This window comes from Phocoena phocoena, chromosome X (genome assembly GCF_963924675.1).
Source record: "Phocoena phocoena chromosome X, mPhoPho1.1, whole genome shotgun sequence".
NCBI lineage: Eukaryota > Metazoa > Chordata > Mammalia > Artiodactyla > Phocoenidae > Phocoena > Phocoena phocoena.
Genome location: NC_089240.1, coordinates 8,378,406 through 8,398,581, shown reverse-complemented (window position 1 = coordinate 8,398,581; position 20,176 = coordinate 8,378,406). Strand labels below are relative to the sequence as shown.

The following is a 20,176-nucleotide window of genomic DNA, read 5'->3' as shown; positions in this document are numbered from 1 at the left end:
ATACTTCAGGCTTCAGTTATTCACGTTTGCGGTATAAAATGGATTATGAAGCATCTTGGTCCGTTACCCATAATCAAAAATGTAACTGATATTTTTTAAGATGCCGCACATTTGGTAATAGGTAGCTTTGGAGATATCTTTGAAGTCCCTCTTTGTTAATTATTTGATGACCTTCTCTCCCAAGAAAATTGTTTTTTCAGCCGTGTGCTAAGGATGGGTTTAAGAACCAGTTGGCTCTGGGGACAGTATTACCTCCTTTGTGAAATGACTCTTCCAAAGCCTGATGAATGCAGCTGCCCCGCTTCCAAGAAAGCACCACACCCTTCTCTCTTTCTGGGATTTGGCTATAGCCTCCTCCTGAGCCATCAGCTGCTATAAGAACTAAAGTCTTAGGAGACAGCAACTCCATAAATTCAAGTCATTACAAATAGACCAAGCCTTTTCTCTCTTTTGGCTGATACTTCCAAATTTACCAAAGAATTTAAAAAGTCTACGAAGTTAAGAGCCATGGGCTATGATGTATAACGGACTCAGAGAAATTGAAAGCATCGCACTCTTCACTTTTTTATTATGCTGAGTGTAGTCATTTGTGAGCAGTTTCCAGAACTATGTATTACTTGATTGCGTTGGAACTGTTTTAGTTGGGAGAAGAAAATGAAGGCTCAAGAAAGATGCAAACTGGCCTGATTCTATTTGGCCAGATTTGGTCATGTGTTTTCTTTCTTTCTTTCTTAGAGATAAAATATCACTTTCAAAATGTCACATTTGAACATCTTTCCTCTCCCTTCTGCCCTTCCTCATCTTGGTGATTTAGTGTACCATCCTCCCAGCTGCTCAAGCCAGAAATGTTTAAGTCATCCTAGATTACTCCTCCCCAAACCTCCACTACGTACAATTTGTCCCCAGGCATCCCTGTGGTTCTACGTATCTCCCTATCTGTTCAAATTTGAATCAGCATCATACCTAGCCCGGTGTCTCTTCTGATCTTTGGCTTGCACCCTCCCTCGATTCCCTTGGAAATGTGTTTCCAGTCATCTGATCACGTTCCTCTCTTACTCAAGGTTCCTGCTGAGTAAATCCAATCTGCTTTGCAAAGCCTGCCGAGAAAGCCCTCCAGGATATGGCCCTGAGTTCTCCATGGCTTCGCCTCCTGCTCTTTCCTTCCTTCTAGCCTTGTAATTTCCCCCAAACAACGCCGTTCTCTTAAATTCATTTGCCTTGGCACCTTTGTTCCAATGTTGCATTTCTACGGAGCAAACCCTTAACCCTCTTATTCAACTTACGGGTCTCCTGGGAAACGCTGCCTTCTTGTAAAGCTTTCCTTGATCGCCAGATAGATGTCAAAGCCTTTTCTCCTAGGCATCCCATTGCATTTGGTACTTACTCCTAGTATCATAATCTCTGTATTTCATGGACCGAGTGTGTTCTTCCTACCAAAATGTAACTCCTTAAGAACAAGGACTGGCTGCGGCGTGGAGGCCGGACGCTGACACCGAGACACTTGAATTAGCTTTAGCAGAAGAGAAATGGAGGAACCATAGAACATTAAGGATGAATTCAGGAAGACCCGAGACCACGGAGAACTTGCCTGCTCTCCACACTATTTTCCAAGGAGAGGTTGCTATGGTGACAGACTGTGGAGGCTTTATCAAAATCCCAGGCTGTCGGAAGCAAGGTCTGGTCCATGGAGCTCACATGTCATCCTGTCGCGTGGATAAGCCCTCTGAGATAGTAGATGTCGGAGAGAAAGTGTGGGTGAGGCTTATTGGACGAGAGATGAAAAGGGAAAGGATAAAAGTATCCCTCTCCATGAAAGCTGTCAACCAAGGGACTGGGAAGGACCTTGACGCCAACAACGTTATCACTGAGCAATAAGAGAGGCAGAGGCGGTCCTTCCAGGATTACACTGGGCAGAAGATCACCCTCGAGGCTGTCCTGAACACTACCTGCAAGGAGTGTGGCTGTAAAGGCCACTTTGCAAAGCATTGTTTCATGCAACCAGGTGGGAGCAGGTACTCTCTGATACCTAATGAGAAAGAGGAGAAGGAAGAGGCAAAATCAGCAGAGTTTGAAAAGCCTGACCCCACGAGAAATTCTTCTAGAAAAAGAAAGAAGGAAAAGGAGAAAAAGAAACATAGAGACAGGAAGTCATCTGACTCTGACAGCTCAGACTCTGAGAGTGACACACAAGAGGGCAAGGCACACGTCAAAAGACAGCAAGGCAGCAAAGAAGAAGAAGCAGCAGCACAAGGAGTGAGAGTGGAGAGAGTGGAGGGGGTGGTGGAGAGAAGGAACCAGGAGCCTTGTGCCTGGAAGCGCTGGCTCCTGCAAAGACTCAGTAGTGAGAATATGGCCTTCCACCCCATCGACTCCTCTCCCATGGGAGATGGCTTCCCCTCCTGCCACAGGCAGGTTTGGGAGATATCAAAAGTATCTGCCTGAATGAGTTCTTTTCTTATCACTCCAGTCCCTTTGCAAGTGACCCCTGCAGCTGACCCATTCATTCACCCAACCTCCTTCATTCAGCAGGAGGTCCTATTACCCTCTTCCAGCTGCCACCGCCAGAGCCAGACTCCTGTACAGGAGTCCAGGCTAGAGCCACAGGTACTGCTGTGGAGGTGAGTCTGGCTGTAGTTGGAGAACAGAGTGATTGGCCCCTCCCTGTCGGCCTGCCTTGGGCTGATTGGTGGGTGGTCTCTGCTGTATCCGACACAGGGGCAGAGGGAGACTGGCAGTACTAGGGAGAACATGGTAAGAAGTGGTGCTCACTTTTTCCATTCCCCCTAACATGATTCTACTATGTTAGAAGTGACAGCCAGTGGTCACAGCCAGAAAACCATTGTTTGCAGTGACTGAGCTTGTGTGTGACGTTCCGCCCGATCACTGAACCAGACAGCTCAAGCCAAGATCATTGCTTTACTTTGTATTTACTACAGTGTGAGTCAGTTGGTTCCCCCCCAAAAAAAAGAACGAGGACTGTGTTGTCATTTTGATAATCCCAAGCCTAATACTGTTTTTAGCACGTAATAGGTGCTCATTGAACTTTGTTTGAATTAATTATGCAGGAGGTCATACTAAATAAAAATAAAATATGTCTTCTAGGGATTGATTAATTTTATTTCAGTCATGAGCTGTTGTTCAAAGGTTGGCAAACTACAGCCCACTGCCCAAATCCAGCCTTCCACCTATTTCTGTAAATGAAGTTTGACTGGCGCACAGCCACACCCATCCATTCATAAACTGTCTATGGTTGCTCTCATGCCACAAAGGCAGATCTGAGTAATTTGGACAGAGACCACATGGCCCACAAGTCCTGAAATATTTACTGTCTGGCCTTTTACAGAAAAAGATAGCCAACCCCTGCTACAGATACTAGAGGCCGTCGGAGGGCATATTTTTAAATGCATTTAAAGAATAGATATGTAATTCCATTTTGACACTTCAAGTAGCCGCGGGCTCCCTTAGATACCTAGACTTCATACTTAAAAAGCCCCAGCTCATCTGGAACTTCCCATTTGGGTGAGGGGAAAGCAATTCACTGATATCGTACCTGTGGTGCCCTAATCTTAAAGGGTGTGAGTGAGAGGTACACCCAACACTTAAGTCCCCAGTTCCTGTCTAAACGTGTGGTTAGTCCAGCTATACTAAAAACAAAAAAAAAGAAAAAAATACACTGGGCCTGGAAGAATGTTCTTCAATTCACCGAATGTGACTGCAGCCTACCCGCTTTGCCTAGATTTATGCGCTCACTCCTCGGCCCTGACGCATTCCCACACCCTGTTCCCTGTGCCCCTCCTGGGTCCCTGGTACCCCTTCTTCTCACCCACTGGATGCAGGTACACAGGTGTGAAGGCAAACGAACAGAAATTCCTCATCTCCTTTAAGCTCTGCTCAAACCTGGACTTCCCTGTGAGGTCTTTCCCAGCCCTTCCACCTAATAGTGTAAATCCCTGTCCTCTACTCACACTGCCGGCCCCTTCCCTGCTTTTTGTTCCTTCCTTAGCAGTTATCATTACTTAACACGCTACATTCTTTACTTACGGTTGTTTATCTTCTGCCCCTACTAGAGTATGATATCTCCATTTGTTAAATAAATCCGTGAACTCCCAGATAAAGAGGAGAAAAATAACAAAGAATTAACACAGTGCCATTCACTCTTCGGAATGAACCTTCTAGGCAGGAATTTGCTACCAGTAGGGAACAAAGGTGTCTTAGCAGTCGCTGGGGCCAGCCTTTCTGTCTCTCTTCTTTAAGGTGAATAGTGAGGATGGTGAAGTCTTCTGGGATTCCTTAAATGTTCCCCACATCCACAAGAAGTCCCTGGCAGTGTCTGTAGGGCCCAGCGCTATTCCTTCTCCCAGAATTTTTCTTGATTGTTAACGAAACCGTAGATACCTCTTCAAAGCTGTTGTACCCTGGTTGATATCTGTGATTCGCAGGAATTCCTCCTCAGTGAGGGGACATTGGGCTTCAGAGGATGGTGAAGTATTGTTTCCTAGGTCATCGCTTTCTGACTGTCTGCATCAAGGGTAGAGATATTCACTCTCAGAGGTGTGACATCAGAGGTGTGTGTGTGAGCACACAGATAGACTCAGGATTGTGGGAACCTTTGCTTTGATTCTTTGATGTGGAGTATTTTAGCATCAAACGTCTCTATAAATATGTGTAGCTTTTACTGATCGTATCTCTATACTTACTGTGATCAAAAGAGCTCATTAGACTGCTCTAAATAGAAACTCAGTGGTTACAATTTAGCACAGAATTTAAAAGCCTAAGAGTTTTTAGCTGGAGTCCCGGTTAGTTTCAAATCTTGTAAGTTTTACAATTTGGCGAAAACTACTTAACCTTCCTAAGCCTCAATTTATTCTATATTATATTATATTATATTTATATATACTATATATTACTATAATAGCAACATAATGTATCCTAAGTATATATTACAGTAACGTGCCGTAAGTATGAGTTATATATGATAATAATATATTGTGTCATATATACTAAATGTACTAGATTGTATTGTTACATAGAGGCGGTAACTAAAGAGCCCGTGGCACTTGCTGGCACACGGTAGGCTATCAATATGCGTTTACCCTCCTGTGTCTAGTGTGCACAATGGCAATTAGCGGTAGTTTTTCCCGTTACTGAGAAAGAAAAACCGAAAAGTTCCCATGTGTTCCCATGAAAGAGGGGAGGCAGGACCCTTGAAGCATCTTTCCACATAGTTTTCTTTGCATCCTTTTGTGGGATCAGATGACCTAGCAGATACTCCAGATTTTGATGTTGCCAGTTGACTGAGTAAATCCACAGTTAAGTAAGAGTGGATTTGATTTCAGGGATTGAGAGCCAATTTGGGAACATAAAAATGAAGTCTGCTTGACGTTATGACCGATGGAGAGAGAGGCTGAGGCTTGTGAGTCGTAGATTACTGCGTGACCCTTGATGTGCTTCCCCTTGATCTGCAGGGTGACTTCACGTGGAACAGTATGTCGGGTCGCAGCGTACGGCTGAGGTCAGTCTCCATCCAGAGCCTCTCAGAGCTGGAGCGAGCCCGGCTGCAGGAAGTGGCTTTTTATCAGCTGCAGCAGGACTGTGACCTGAGCTGTCAGATCACCATTCCCAAAGGTAAGGCCCCATCTGCCATCACATGGGGGATGCTGGAAGTCACACATCTGCTCTGCCACAGCCCCAAGCTGCAGAGTCCTCTCAACCCCACTATTAACACAGGGAGGAAGCTGTAGCTTCTGGGTCACTGGCTGGCGCTGGCAACCATTTTGAAAGATGTGTTCAAGTGGGACAGTTTACATGTCGACTATTATGTGTATTTAAAGGGAAGATCAACTTGGGGCAGTAAAGGGGAAAGCCATGTGTATCTCAACGGTCTACGTGGCTTCAGCACAACCACTTAAGAAGAAGTTTCAGAAAGGTCAACTTAAAGGGTTAGAAGAAAAACCATGTCTATCTCAATATGATTTCAAAATAAGCAGTTGAAAAGAATGTTTTAACAGTCTGTTAAACTTCTCATTTGACCTTAGGCAAACTCAGAATCAGTGATTACACCAACGTTAACTCATTTTTATCCAGTCTTTCACCTGGCCTGTCCCTGTTGGGGTTCACCGCTATGACACTGGAGCCAGTGCAGGCCTGGTTGTCTGATGTTTTTACAAACACAGATCCTGATTCTGGTAAAGATGAGAAGCATGTATTTGAAATCCTTTGATCTGTAAAGCCTGTTTCTGAAAGTTGACTATCTTCTATAAAGGTACTTTTTAATGTGTATTCGTGTGTAGCCGTAAGGTAATTTGAGGTGAAGTGAAAAGCTGTGATGTTATACAAATAGAGTAAACCTGCCGTAAAAACGCAACATTGGCTGCTGTGCCTAAAACTTAAAGGAAAGCAGGAGAGGGATAGCAGGCATCTGAAGCTAGAAGGTTGCCTTGGGAGATTTCAGTGTCTGCAGAACTTCTCCTTTGTTTTCTTTGTTTCGGGAGTTGAGGGGATGCTTCATGAATATTCATAAGATCATTCATGTCATGTATACACACATACACATAGATACGTAGTTCTCAACCAGGGATGGTTTTCCCCCATTCCCCAAGTAAAATTTAGCAATGTCTGGCTCCACTTTCAGTTTTTACAGCTTGGAGGAAGGATGCAGCTGACATCTACTGCATGGAAGCCAGGGATGCTGTCAGACATCCTGCAATACACTGCACAGTCCCCCACAGCAAGCATTGTCAGGGCCCAAGGGCCTAAGTGTAGAGGCTGAGCAACCTTAATACACACATGAACACGTGTGCTCGCATTCCGTCAACAGCAGTGTTGGTGGAGCTGTTTTCTTGGCTCACCTGTGTCTGATGGAAAGGGCACTGGCTTGGGAGTGTGAAGACCAGAATATGAGGACTTGTCCGGTCACCCCCTCCCCCCTCCACATGTGAGCTTGGGCAATTTACCTCTGTAGTAGGAGGCTCGGTTTTGTTGACTAGAAAGAGTAGCACAAAGACAGTGACCACACAGAATTTTTTATTGGATGATGGCTCTTAGGGCCACTTTTATTCTTTTTTTTTAAAAAATGGAAGTGTAGTTGAGTTACAATGTTATATTAGTTTCAAGCGAACATCATAGTGACTCAGTATTTTTACAGATTATACTCCATTAAAAGTTATTACAAGATAAGACGTGGAGAGTGGACTTGAGGGCACGGGGACGGGGAGGGGTGGGCTGGGACGATGTGAGAGAGTGTCATAGACATATATACACTACCAAATGTAGAATGGACAGCTAGTGGGAAGCAGCCGCATAGCACAGGGAGATCAGCTCAGTGCTCTGTGACCACCTAGAGGGGTGGGATAGGGTGGGAGGGAGGGAGACGCAAGAGGGAGGGGATATGGGGATATATGTGTACGTATAGCTGATTCACTTTGTTATACAGCAGAAGCTAACACACCACTGTAGAGCAATTATACTCCAGTAAAGCTGTTGAAAAAAAAAGTTATTACAAGATAATGGCTCTAATTCCCTGTGCTGTACAATATATCTTTGTTGCTTACCTATTTCTTACATAGTACTTTATATCTCCAGTCTTGCCCCTCTCCCTTCCCACTCCACACTGGTAACCACTAGTTTGTTTTCTGTATCTGTGAGTCTGTTTCTGTTTTGCTATATACATTCATTTGTTTTAGTTTTTAGATATGTGATATCATACAGTATTTGTCTTTCTCTGTCTGACTTATTTCACTAAACATAAGATTCTCTAAGTCCATCCACATTGCTTCAGATGGCAGAATTTCATCCTTTTATGGCTGAGTAATATTCTGTTCTCTCTATATGCCACATCTTATTTATCCACTCATCTGTTGTGAATACTTCAGTTGCTTCCATATCTTGGCAATTGTAAATAATTCTGCTGTGAACATTGGGGTGCGTGTACCTTTTTAAATTTTTTTCCAGATATATACTAGAGTGGAATTCATGGGTCTTATGGTAGTTCTATTTTTAGTTTTCTATTTTTAGCAGCCTCCATACTGTTTTCCACAGGGCTGTACCAATTTACATTCCCACCAACAGTGTAGGAGGGTTTCTTTTTCTCCATATCCTTACCAACATTTGTTATTTGTGGACTTTTTGATGATAACCATTTTACAGGTGTGAGGTGATATCTCATTGTGATTTTGATTTGCATTTGCCTGATGATTAGCGATGTTGAGCATCTTTTCATCTGCCTCTTGGCCATCTGCCTTTCCTCTTTGGAAAAATGTCTATTCATGTCTTCTGCCCATTTTTAAATTGGGCTTTTTTTTTTTTTTGATGTTGTGCTGTTTTTATATGTTGGATATTAACCCCTTATTGATCATATCATTTGCAAAAATTTTCTCCCATTCCATAGGTTGTCTTTTCATTTTTGTCAATGGTTTCCTTTACAGTGCAAAAACAAAAAGTTTAATTAGGCCCCATTTGTTTATTTTTACTTTTATTTCTTTTACCTTAGGAGACAGATGCAAGAAAATATTGCTACGATTTATGTCAAAGAGTGTTCTGCCTATGAGCTTTATGATTTCAGGTCTTATAGTTAAGTCTTTAATCCATTTTGAGTTTATTTTTGTATATGGTGTGAGGAAATGTTCTAATGTCGTTCATTTACATGTAGCTGTTAAATTTTCCCAGCACCACTTATTGAAGAGACTGTCTTTTCTCCATTGTATATTCTTGCCTCCTTTGTCAGAGATTAATTGATCAGAGGTGTGTGGGTTTATTTCTTGGCTCTCTCTGTGTGTCTGGTTTTGTGTCAGTACCACGCTGTTTTGATTACTGTAGTTTTGTAGTATAGTCTGAAGACTGGGCGAGTGATACCTCCAACTTTGTTCTTTTTTCTCAAGATTGCTTTGGCAACTCCAGGTCTTTTGTGGTTCCATGTACATTTTTGGATTATTTGTTCTAGTTCTGTGAAAAATGTCTTGGGTATTTTGATAGGGATTGTATTAAATCTGTAGATTGCTTTGGATTGTATGGCCATTTTAACAATATTAATTCTTCCAATCCAAGAGCACAGGCTATTTTTCCATTTCTTTGTATCATCTTCAATTTTCTTCATCAGTGTTTTACAGTTTTCAGAGTCAAGGTCTTTCATCTCCTTGGTTAAGTTTATTCCTAAGTGTCTTATTCTTTTTGATGTGATTTTAAATGGGATTGATTTTCACATTCTCTTCCTGATAGTTTGTTATTACTGTGTAGAAAAGCAACAGATTTCTGTATATTAATCCTGTATCTTGCAGCTTTACTGAATTCATTTGTTAGTTTTAATAGTATGTTGGTGGAGACTTTAGGGGTTTCTTTTTTATTTATTTATTTGTGGCTGTATTGGGTCTTCATTGCTGCACACGGGCTTTCTCTAGTTGCAGTGGGCAGGGGCTACTCTTCGTTGCGGTGTGCAGGCTTCTCAGTGTGGTGGCTTCTCTTGTTGCAGAGCGCAGGCTCCAGGCCCACGGGCTCAGTAGTTGTGGCTCGTGGGCTCTAGAGCGCCGGCTCAGTAGTTGTGGGGCATGGGCTCTGTTGCTCCGCGGCATGTGGGATTTTCCCGGAACAGGGCTGGAACCCTTGTCCACTGCATTGGCAGGAGAATTCTTAACCACTCTGCCACCAGGGAAGTCCCTAGGGTTTTCTATATAAAGTATCATGTCCTCTGCAAATAGTGACAGTTTTACTTCTTCCCTTCCAATTTGGATGCCTTTAATTTCTTTTTCTTGTCTGATGGCTGTGTTCAGCACTTCCAGTATTGTGTTAAATAGAAGTGGCAAGAGGGGCCACTTTCATTCTTTAAGCTGGAATCTCGGACTCTGCTGGAGGTCATGAAAGAGTTCAGGAGAAGGGAGAGGTCGGTTAGGCCAAGAGGCTGGTGGACAGGCACATTTCACTGACTGGTGCCTGGCTCCCTTGGCTTTCTCATCATGTGCTACTTGACACCACAACCACAGCCAGTTCCCTCCAGGAGGAAATTCCTACCCCTGTTATATCTTTTCATACTAATGTAACACAGAGATCCTCAGGTCAAGTAGGAAGAAAATCCCTTCGGCAATGGGTGAAAAATGAGTGCTAATCACCATCAGGCCAGGTTTCTGCTTCTCCCTAAGACCTTCTCATTCTGCCTCATCTTGTCTTGGTTTGGTTTTAGGGTGGAGATGAGGCCTGCCCTCGCCTCCCCATTAACTCACAAGGTGGCCCAGGTGGGGCCCAATCGTCCTGTGTCCCTTTTACAAGAACAGATGTTCTTTCAGTTCCTAAGAAAAATTTTTAATAGAAATGTTTCTGGCAAACCAAATTTATAGTGAAGGGAATGATGACTCTAAAAAGTTACGTGAAAACCAGATTGGATGCACATCAGCTGAGATACCAAGGAAAAAATATTCTTTGTAGCTTTGTTTTTAAATCCAGTTAATTTGATGTTTCTCTTTGTTCTTGCTTTTTATAGAGTCCACTAAATAAATAACCTTTACCAAACAGAGAATTTTATAAAACTTATCTGCTAGAAGCTCTGTCTCCATTGCTTATTTATGAGACTATGTTGGTCCTAGTACATTCAGGGAAAGATTTGTTCTATCAAGATATGCGAAGATATTTGGGTTACAGGAGTTATTTTGATATTTTCCATCAAAGTAGGAGCTAACGGTTTACAAATAATTTCTTACTTACGAAGGAGAGAAGGAACTAGGTGGCTGGGTGGAAAAAAACAGACATCACCAAAGAGTTTTGAAACGATTGTTTTGGGCAGATGATTATAGACATTGAATATTTACCAAGATCCTTCAAATGCATGGCCGGTGCTGAGTGCTATGACGGCAGCTTTGGTCCGAGGGTAGCCACTTGGTTCCATGTAAACCCCTAAGTGGAGGTTCTAAACAGGGTTCATATTCACTTGTATGAATAATTTACTCAGGAACATAAATAGTTGCTGGGGCCTAGAACCTACAGAAATGATACCAAGCCTAATGAGAAACATAATTTATTTACGGGTATCTGTTTGGAGGACCCTCTTCCTCTATGAGACTGGTGCTTCCAGGGCTCGGGTGAACGGTAGTATAACATATTCATCAGCTGCTGGTATCCACCATAGAGAGGGAAGAATAGAAGATTGGTGGGTTGGGAAATTACTGGGGTTATTCCCAGTGGTGGGATCCAAGGCACAGGTAGAGAGTTTGACCTCCTCCTGAGCTTTAGTAGTAGGTGGACATTGGTTATATGGATACAGATGTAGGTAGATTAGAAGATGATGGGAGAGCATATGGAATTTCACTCCAGATTGCCTCTCCACTCACAGCAAAATAGGAAACGATTTCATCTGCTAGGAGTGGGGCTGGGAAGGAGGTCCTAGAGGTTTGAGGAAAGAGGAGAGGAATGGAAAAGAGGGAAGCTGATGGACCAGCAACGTTGCAGGATTGCAGGGCAGCCCTAAAGGTCTATTTGAGGGTAGTAGCTGGGAATTTAAATTGCAAAATAAACATCTGGGCAGCGAAACACTGCTAAAGCAAACACACCATTTTGTAGTTTGAGTTTCCCAGCTCTGTTTAATCCAAATTTCCTCTCAGTAGAGTTAGGATTTTCTGGTTGAGTTCAATAATGGTAGAGAGGGACATGGCAGTTGAGAGTATATCTGTGGTAGGCAGAATACTGGACCCCTCAAAGATGGCCTGGAACCTTTGAATATTTACCTCACATGCCAAAACGAACTTTGCAGATGTGATCAACTCAGGTCCTTGAGACAGCAAGATTATCCTGGAGTATCTGGGAGGGTCCAAACTAATCACATGAGTACTAAAAAGCAGAGAAACTTTCCCATCTGAGAGAGATACGACTTTGGAGGAATGGTCAGAGAGATGTAGTGTTGCTGGCTTTGTTGATGGAGGAAGGGGCCATGGGCCAAGGAATGCAGGAGGCCTCTAGAAGCTAAAAAAGGCAAGGAAACAGATTGTCCCTAGAGCCTCTAGAGAGGAATGCAACCCTGCCGACACCTTGATTTTAGCCCAGTGGGACCCATTTCAGACTTCTTGTCTCCAGAAATGTCAGATAATAAATTTGGGTTGTGTAAGCCACTAAGTTTGTGGTCATTTGTTACAGCAGCCCTAAGAAACTAATACAGTATCCAAGGGAATGATTATAATCGCAGACTGTGGACTCTAAGTTGAATGAGAAGTTAGAAATAAATATAAAAGACTTATATTTTTCTTGAATAAAAAGAATCAACAATATAAAGACGTCAATTATGTCATAAATTATCTATAAACCGAATGTGATTCCAAAAAACATACCGACAGAATTTGTTTTTGTAATATCACTAAATTGATCTAAACATCGTCTTGGCGAATAATTATATGAGAGTAAGTAGGCAGGGGAAAATCTGAAGAAGAGGTCAAATGGAAATTATCCCTATCCATTTATTAAAATGTCATAAAGCTAAAGCAGTTAAAAGAATATTGTACTGCTTCACAGTAGGTAGATCAGTGGGAGACAGTAGAGTTCAGAACTGAGCTAAAATAAATGAGAACTTATGACATAAGTATTGCATTTCTTGTCAGGGGGAAATGATGGCTTAGTATTGTATTTGTGACAATGAGACAGCCATTGAGGAGAAAAATCGGGATTCTGACCTTACTCCTTACATCCAAATAAACTGATGTGGAAGGAAGATTTGAAGATTTAAAAAATGAAACTATAAATGCACCAAAACAAAACATAGCTAGATATTAATATATTTTTACATGGAGGAAGGCACTACCCAGAAAACATAAAGAGAGTGACCTGTTTCACTACGTTAACAAAAATAGAATCATCTGTGTGGCAAATAAATAAGTGAATAAATAAATAAAGTAGAAATTTACAACACATTTGACAAACTAAAGGCTAACTTCTCTATGATACAAAGCTTTATAACAAATTAATATGAGAAAGAACATAATTAAAATGTGGACAAATTATAGGCAGCTCACAGAAAAAGAAATTCAAATGATTTATAAATATTTGTAAAGATGCTCTCACCCTCATAGTCATTCAAGAAATGCAAGCTCAATGACAAGGAGAAATTTTTTTCTCTTAGATAGGAATGGCTCCAAAAGTTGGATGGTATACTTTCTGGGAAAACAGACACTCATGTACTGTTGATAGGACTATAATTGTTGCAGCAACTTACAAGGCGATTTGGCAACATCTAACTCTTAAATGGCCCAATAATGCTACTTCTGGGAATGTATCTCACAGATACATACTTGTATTAGTCGAGATAGGCTAACCGCTTAGTACCTCAGTACTATAAAAGTTGCCTTCTTGCTCAGGCACCAGCCACTGCAGGTTGGCCATGAGGATTGGGAGGGGAGAGTGTTCCACACAGTTATGCAGGAACCTAGGTTTCTCCAGTCTTGTGGCTCCTCCCTCCTCTATATCCATTCAACCAGGAGACAAGCAAAATAAAAACTAATAAGATTTACGTAAACCTTTTAAGATGGCTGATGAGCTTATTAATTTGTTACCCCTTGTAAACCTGATATTTCAAAAAGGGAATTTTGAAGATGCTATAGAGAACCTAGTGGTAGAAATCAGGAGGCCTTTCGGTGGGAGGGATCGTATCTATCAATAGAGTTTTCCCTGTGAGCTTGAGTTTGCCCCGTGGAGGCGACCATGGAATGTTTCTACCCGTCAAAGGCAGCTCTTGGCATGAGCTCTTTGTTTTTTTTTTTAACGTCTTTATTGGAGTATAATTGCTTTACAGTGGTGTGTTAGTGTCTGCTGTGTAACAAAGTGGTCAGCAATACATAAACATACATCCCCATATCCTCTCCCTCTTGCATCTCCCTCCCACCCTCCCTACCCCACCCCTTAAAAAACTAGAAATAGAACTACCGTACGACCCAGCAATCCCACTACCGGGCATATACCCTGAGAAAACCATAATTCAAAAAGTCATGTACCACAATGTTCATTGCAGTATTATCTACAATAGCCAGGACATGGAAGCAACCTAAGTGTCCACTGACAGATGAATGGATAAAGAAGATGTGGCACATTTATACATTTGCATAAGCTCTTGGATCAGATTTTCTAGTCTGTAAATGGCTCAATCCTTAATAGCAGACCCAGGAAACAAATGCAGAGACCATGGTCGAATATTTAAGCAACGCCTAATGGCCTTCATGAACTTTTCATGTATTCAGAACACATCAACGGAGTATTGTTTATGTATCAGATTCAATTAATATTATTTTGATAGCATTTTAATAGCAATGGTCTGAGGCAGGGGTTAGTGAACTGGCCCACTGGCCAAACCCAGCTCACCATCTGTTTTTGTAAATAAAATCTTATTGGCACACAGCTATGCTTAGTCATTTACGTATCATCTATGGCTGCTTTTGAGCAACGATGGCAGAGTTGAATAGTCGTGACAGTCCATATGCCTCGGGGAGTCTCAAACATTTCCTACCTGGCCCTTTACAGGCAAAAATGGCTCACCTGTGGTCTAAGGTAAAATAAAAGGAAGTGACTGACTTACGCCCAATCCGTAAAGCTGCTTAGTGTAGCCTTTATCTCACTATAATGGAAACTAAGTATTTAAAGCGGAATGGTTTCATGAGAGAGAAATGCATGTTCAAGTTTTCTTTAGTGCTCTTTTTTTCTTCACTTAATTTCTGATATCACAATTGAGAAAGGCTTCGTTTATGTATTTTAAGAACAGTCTCATGGAATGAGGAATAGCTGATGGTTTAAGAAAATGTGGGCAATAGTCTAATAAAAGAGTACTCTGATGCCTCAGAATTGCTGTTATACGGCTTCTATATAAAGTGGTCCCTCACCATTGTCCCCAGGCTGTGTAAACCCCAAGTAAACAACTCAACGAAATCAACAAAATGATATTCTTGGTTGGCTAACACTGCAGCTGTCTTCGGTTTGTGATTCGAATGTTGATTTAAAAAATAAGGGCAACCTGATGGGCAAGGAGATTGAGCCTGGGTGTTTATGCAACAGCCCTAGACAGAAACTATAGCTGTCCAATTTCTATGTTATCCCTGCCGGCATTGTCCATTTGAAGAGGTGAAGCACGAGAACTGTTTATCAAAGCTTTTTGTGTAAGTAAAGTTGAAGTTGCAACCTGGGGTAAAATCCACAAACTTCAGTGTAGGTAGAAATGCTGATAGGAAACAAACATCCCCAAATAGGGTGATCAAAGAATAACGTTAGACCACTGGGCTCAGCGGCCCTCAACAAATGTCTCTAGTGTGTGGGCTATAGAGCTAGTTGTATCTTTTATTTTACATCTCAGCCCAGCAAACACATGAACCAGATGGTGTTTATTGTTATCTGAGATACACTTTGATATCCTCTATAATGTTCTCTCCTATACACTTTGATATCCTCTATAATGTTCTCTCCTGTTGTCTTCTATTTGATTCTGTATCATTTTCTAAAATACGCTTGTCATGACACGCTGTTTTCATGATTCATTAATAAGTTATGACCCACAGTTTGAATAACGCAATCTTGAAAGGCAGATGGAATGGAAAAGAGGCGATCCAGAAGAAAAGAACAAAACTGGCAGCAGGGAAACCTTTCACTTGTTCACTGCTGTGGCTCTTAGGGCCTTGGTAAGGTGGATGGGGCATTGGTTCCCTAGGGCCACAGAAAGGAACCTAGGCTAGACCCTTGGCCTAAGCATCTAGTACCTTCTCTATCTAGAGCCCAACATTGGCGTGCCATCCAGGGGCTTCCCGTGCTGCTTCACTGCTCTCATGTTCAAAGTAGTCCACATCCTCAAGGAGTTCTTAATCTGTCGACAGAGAAAGCACAGACACATCAACTGTATTAAAACAGAGCAGTGGCTGTCGTCCTGTCCAAGTTACCTTTGGTGACCCTTACAGCTAGAAGCTGCCTCATCCACCTATTCCAATAAAACCCAGGAATGACAGAGAGGTTTCCCTGCAGGTTGTCGTTGAAATTTTCTTCTTGGGTGCTCTCCTCTGTACCCCAGGGCTTTTACCATGTCAAGTTCTCGAGTGCGTGCTGCTGTATGACTCTGTTCTGTGCCAAGCAGGCAAGCCAGTGCAATAGTCTGTGGTTATTTAAGCCATATGTTTTGTGCCTTCATATTCACGAATGGCTTCCTTTATGTTCTTAGGCAATATAGTTTTCTAGCTGAGGTCCTGTCCCTACTGGTCACATTTACACGTACGGATGTATCTGTGTTGGAGTAGCAGCTATTATTGCACAAGGCTTTGGCATCTTGGACAAAACTTTTGTCATTGCAGTTTGTGAAATATTCTGGCACCTTTCAAAGATTTCAAGACTACACTCTTCTCTCCGTTGGGATCATGGCCCAAAAGTAAACTTGATAATTACAAAGAATGTCCCGTCCTTGAAATATGAATAGGAGCTTCCATTTTTGTTTTTTTCTTTGTTTCTCCATGGGCAAAAACAAAGGCAAATAGTAACAAGTGAAATTAAATACCAAGTGTTTTTTAAACCAATCAAGCTTTCTAGATAATTTGAAATTAAGCCCTCAAGATTATTTAAAATTTTAATCAGTGGGTGTTTATAAAGTTTTTTATAAGTGGAAAGCTCTGGAAAAGTAGTTTAAGGCGGTCTTCACTTAAGATAGGAGAGGGCAAACTACAGCCTAAAGGCCAAATCCAGCCCACTGCCTGTTTTTGTAAATACAGTTTTATTAGAACACAGCCCTATGTGTTTGTCTCGGTATTGTCTAAGGCTACTTTAGTGCTATAACAGCAGGGTGGAGTAGTTTTGACAGAGACCATATGGCCCACAAAGCCAAAAATATTTGCTATCTGGACCTTTACAGAAAAAGCTTGCTGACCTCTGATTTAAGAGATTAATATTAATTTGATATAGTAATTTACAGTTATTATCCATGTGGTTGATCAACTGTACCATCCTATTCATTTCAATTTCTTCACTCTCTTAGTTATACTCTTCCATAATTGAGTGTTTTTTAATTATCACACTTTCATAACTCTCAGATGTTTTAGTGTTTATATTGTATGTAATCAATTTTTTTTTCAAAGTGAGCAATAAATTCCCTTGGTGAAGCTAAACAAGAAAGAAATGTCAATATTTTAATGAGTCGCTCAAACAGCTGATGCCACCATGCAGGTTATAGGAATGTCAGTTATGCATCAGATGGGTGACTTTAATAATAAGTCAGTCTCCAATATGGGTTGATTATTAGCTTTATTATTGCTATCTGGTTTGATAACTGAGAATTTAACTGTCTTTCTCTTTAAGGACTTTACTTATTTACAGACTTACAGTTCTTTGTAATCTGATCTTCCTGCTTTTACCCTCCTTCCTTACCTTAGATGCCACCCAACACACACAAATTCAGATCTTCTAGGGATGTCTTTCGTAGGGCTATGTAGCATTATATGACAAGACTGGTGCAAATATACGTAGGAAAATCACATCCCACAACTGGAGTTTTGGGTTATCCATCGTTAAGATGCTTTGGCTGCAAATTATGGAAGCCAAACCAAGAGTGACTTATATAACCAAGAAATTGCTTATATTACTTCACTAGGAGCCCACAGATAGGCTAGTTCCAGGACTCATAAATTCAGTGGCCTTCCACCTTTTTTCTCTGCCATAATCATGGGTCACTTTGTTCTTTGGCTGGCTTCCCTCATTGTCACAAAATGACTGCAGCAGCCACCGGCATCACTGCTTCTATGGCAGCATGAAGAGGCAGAGAAGAGCAGTGACTCTTCAGCAAGTATCTTTTTAATAGTAGAGAAGGATTTTCACTGCTGCCTCCTGGCAGACTTCCCTCCCTTCTCGATCCCTAGAATCGCAACAGCTGCCAGTGCCCAAATCAATACAGCAAGCAGAAAGAAATCGCAAGCACTAGCTTGACTTAAGTTTCCTTTCCTGAGCCTGGGGTGAGGCCTCATCCCAGGGTGCATGACCACATGGAGGGAGAGCACCTAACAGAATAGGGAAAGAAAGAATTGGGTGGGGGGGTGTGTAGTAGAATAAAGATGGATTTGGATTAGTAACCATTGGTGTACATAATAGCAATGTCATCTTCTGCCATTGCAAGCAAGCAACGGGGAGGAAACTGTTCGTATGTTGATTTACATCAGTGTCTGACAGAGTGCTTTGCTTTTGTTGCTCCGGAAATTGTTAAGAAATTGAATGGAAAGGATTAAAAATTCAGTCATAGCACATTTATTCCTATATCATAAAGAATTGTTTCAAATGGCTCAAAGAATAATCAAACACAACAGTTTTCATCTAATTGCACCATCTGTCCAGTTACTGAATCTATGAGAGCTGTTTTCATGGCAGCAACCAGCAGAAAATTTGAGGAGTTTTCAAGGCCTGAAGTCTATGACTTAAAGGTAATTGATTCCCTTCTTACTTATTCATTATAAAACGATATCTGTCAAAAAGAAGGTAGGTAGCATTAGCCCCTTAGACAGGTCAAAAATCACACCATGCGTCAATACCCTTGTGTGACTCTACCTTTTCAACTAGACCTGCAGGCTTTGGCTTTAAAACGTGTAATGCTGAAACTCCTCTAAATTGCAATTAATTTCCCTGAGTTAACAATCCAGGGCATTTCTTTGGGATGAGTGCTTTCTGTCTTTTTGTTCTCCCACCTGCTTTCTTTCCTTTACGCTCCAGGAAATAAATATAACTTAAGGAAGTGATCTGCCAAAAGCCATTTTTCTTGCTCTGATATTTGGAAACTTCTGTCTCTGCAAATACAAGACCTCCATAGACTAAGTTAAAAATACTGTTTTCAACTTAGGGTATGTGCAATAAGAGATGCAAATTCAAGAGCCTGGAAGGACAGGCGAGCTCCTAGTTTGGGAAGAGGTGACAGCAGTGCTGCTCCTTTGGAACACGAGCTTACAGCTCCCCCCCCCCCTTTTTTTTTAACTCATAACACTTGAAAGTGGAAAAAATGACAGAAAGGAAAAGATCCTTCTAGGGCATAATTTGTTCACGACCAGTTATTACAGTAAGCAGTGATTACAAAGAATGCCTGGCTAAGGAAAAACCATAGTTGAGCTCTTAAACCCATGGCATCCAAGCCAGGCAAACAACTTCCCTACCTCACGTTTTGATAGAATAACGAAACGTGCTCAACAAATCAAATATCTCAATGATTTTCTGTAGTAGAAACACACTTGTTTAGAGGTTCGAGAATCTACAAGGTCTTTTTTTTTCCTCTTGAGAAAAAGTTTCAGAACGAATTACCTTGCCAAATAATTTACAGAAAACGGGAAAGGTTTCTTAGTGTTTAAATTTAGCTGGAAGCATGGTGACCTCCAAGAGCTGACTTTCTTACAACAGTGAGAGACTCACAGAATGTTCTTATTTTCTGACCACAGCTTTGATAATTTCACCACCACTTCAACATGTAAACTGTGGGGATTACTACATTTCTCAAGTAGTTTGGGGAGCCTCGGCTCTAAGGAGAGGCATCTGCATTGCTTAAGAATACCATAAATATTTCTTTCCCCAAGAAACAGACACTTTGGAAACAGATTTTGAAAACTCTAATCCACAAGGTGCTAGCAGGATAAAGAAACAGTGTTTGATTCACTGGGATTTAAACCAAGAGGAATGACTCAATCACCCTGTTTCTACCTGCTTTCTATTTCAATCAAGGTTAATGGAAAAACTGCTAAGAATGAGGTGATATATAAATGGAAATTTTGACCTATAGATTTGATTAAATAACCAACAGTCTATAGCATGAAAGATATATAGTGAGATTCAAAGTTGGCTGAAAGGCAGGACCAGTTTGGGCTTGAGTACATTGTTTTCCACTTTTTCCATGTAGATTGTTTTCTTCCAGGATTCTTCTTTTTCGCTCTCTTAAGCCCTAGTTCCCACTAAAGAAACTGTCAGTCCACTCCTGAATTTGTGATTTTCTCATCTTTTTTCACCAGTAGAATGCTTGCTTGATAAAAGTTTGCATTGCTAGGAATAAAACATTAAGAGGCTTAGGATAGGAAAGGATTTCCTAGACTAAGCAGTCACCATGTGACTTACTGGGAGAAATCCCCAGCAAAATTCAAAGGCCCCTGAGAAGGGTAACTTCATCCTTTAAGAGGCTGAACTTGAACATTAGCCTTCCCAAGCAGAGTCAAGGACAGCCTTCTTGCTTCTGATCTAC

The 20,176-nt window shown here is 41.4% G+C and overlaps 1 protein-coding gene and 1 pseudogene across 1 annotated transcript in view; both read left to right on the top strand.

Moving 5' to 3' along the window:
- The window catches only part of ARHGAP6 (Rho GTPase activating protein 6), a 485,204-nt gene that overhangs the window by 393,784 nt on the left and 71,244 nt on the right, over nucleotides 1–20,176 (top strand). The window contains exon 2 of the mRNA XM_065900404.1: nucleotides 5,466–5,625. Within this exon, the coding sequence (XP_065756476.1) occupies nucleotides 5,466–5,625 (160 nt within the window). The remainder of the gene's footprint in view (nucleotides 1–5,465; nucleotides 5,626–20,176) is intronic.
- Nucleotides 1,552–2,257, top strand: LOC136142865 (zinc finger CCHC domain-containing protein 17 pseudogene; annotated as a pseudogene).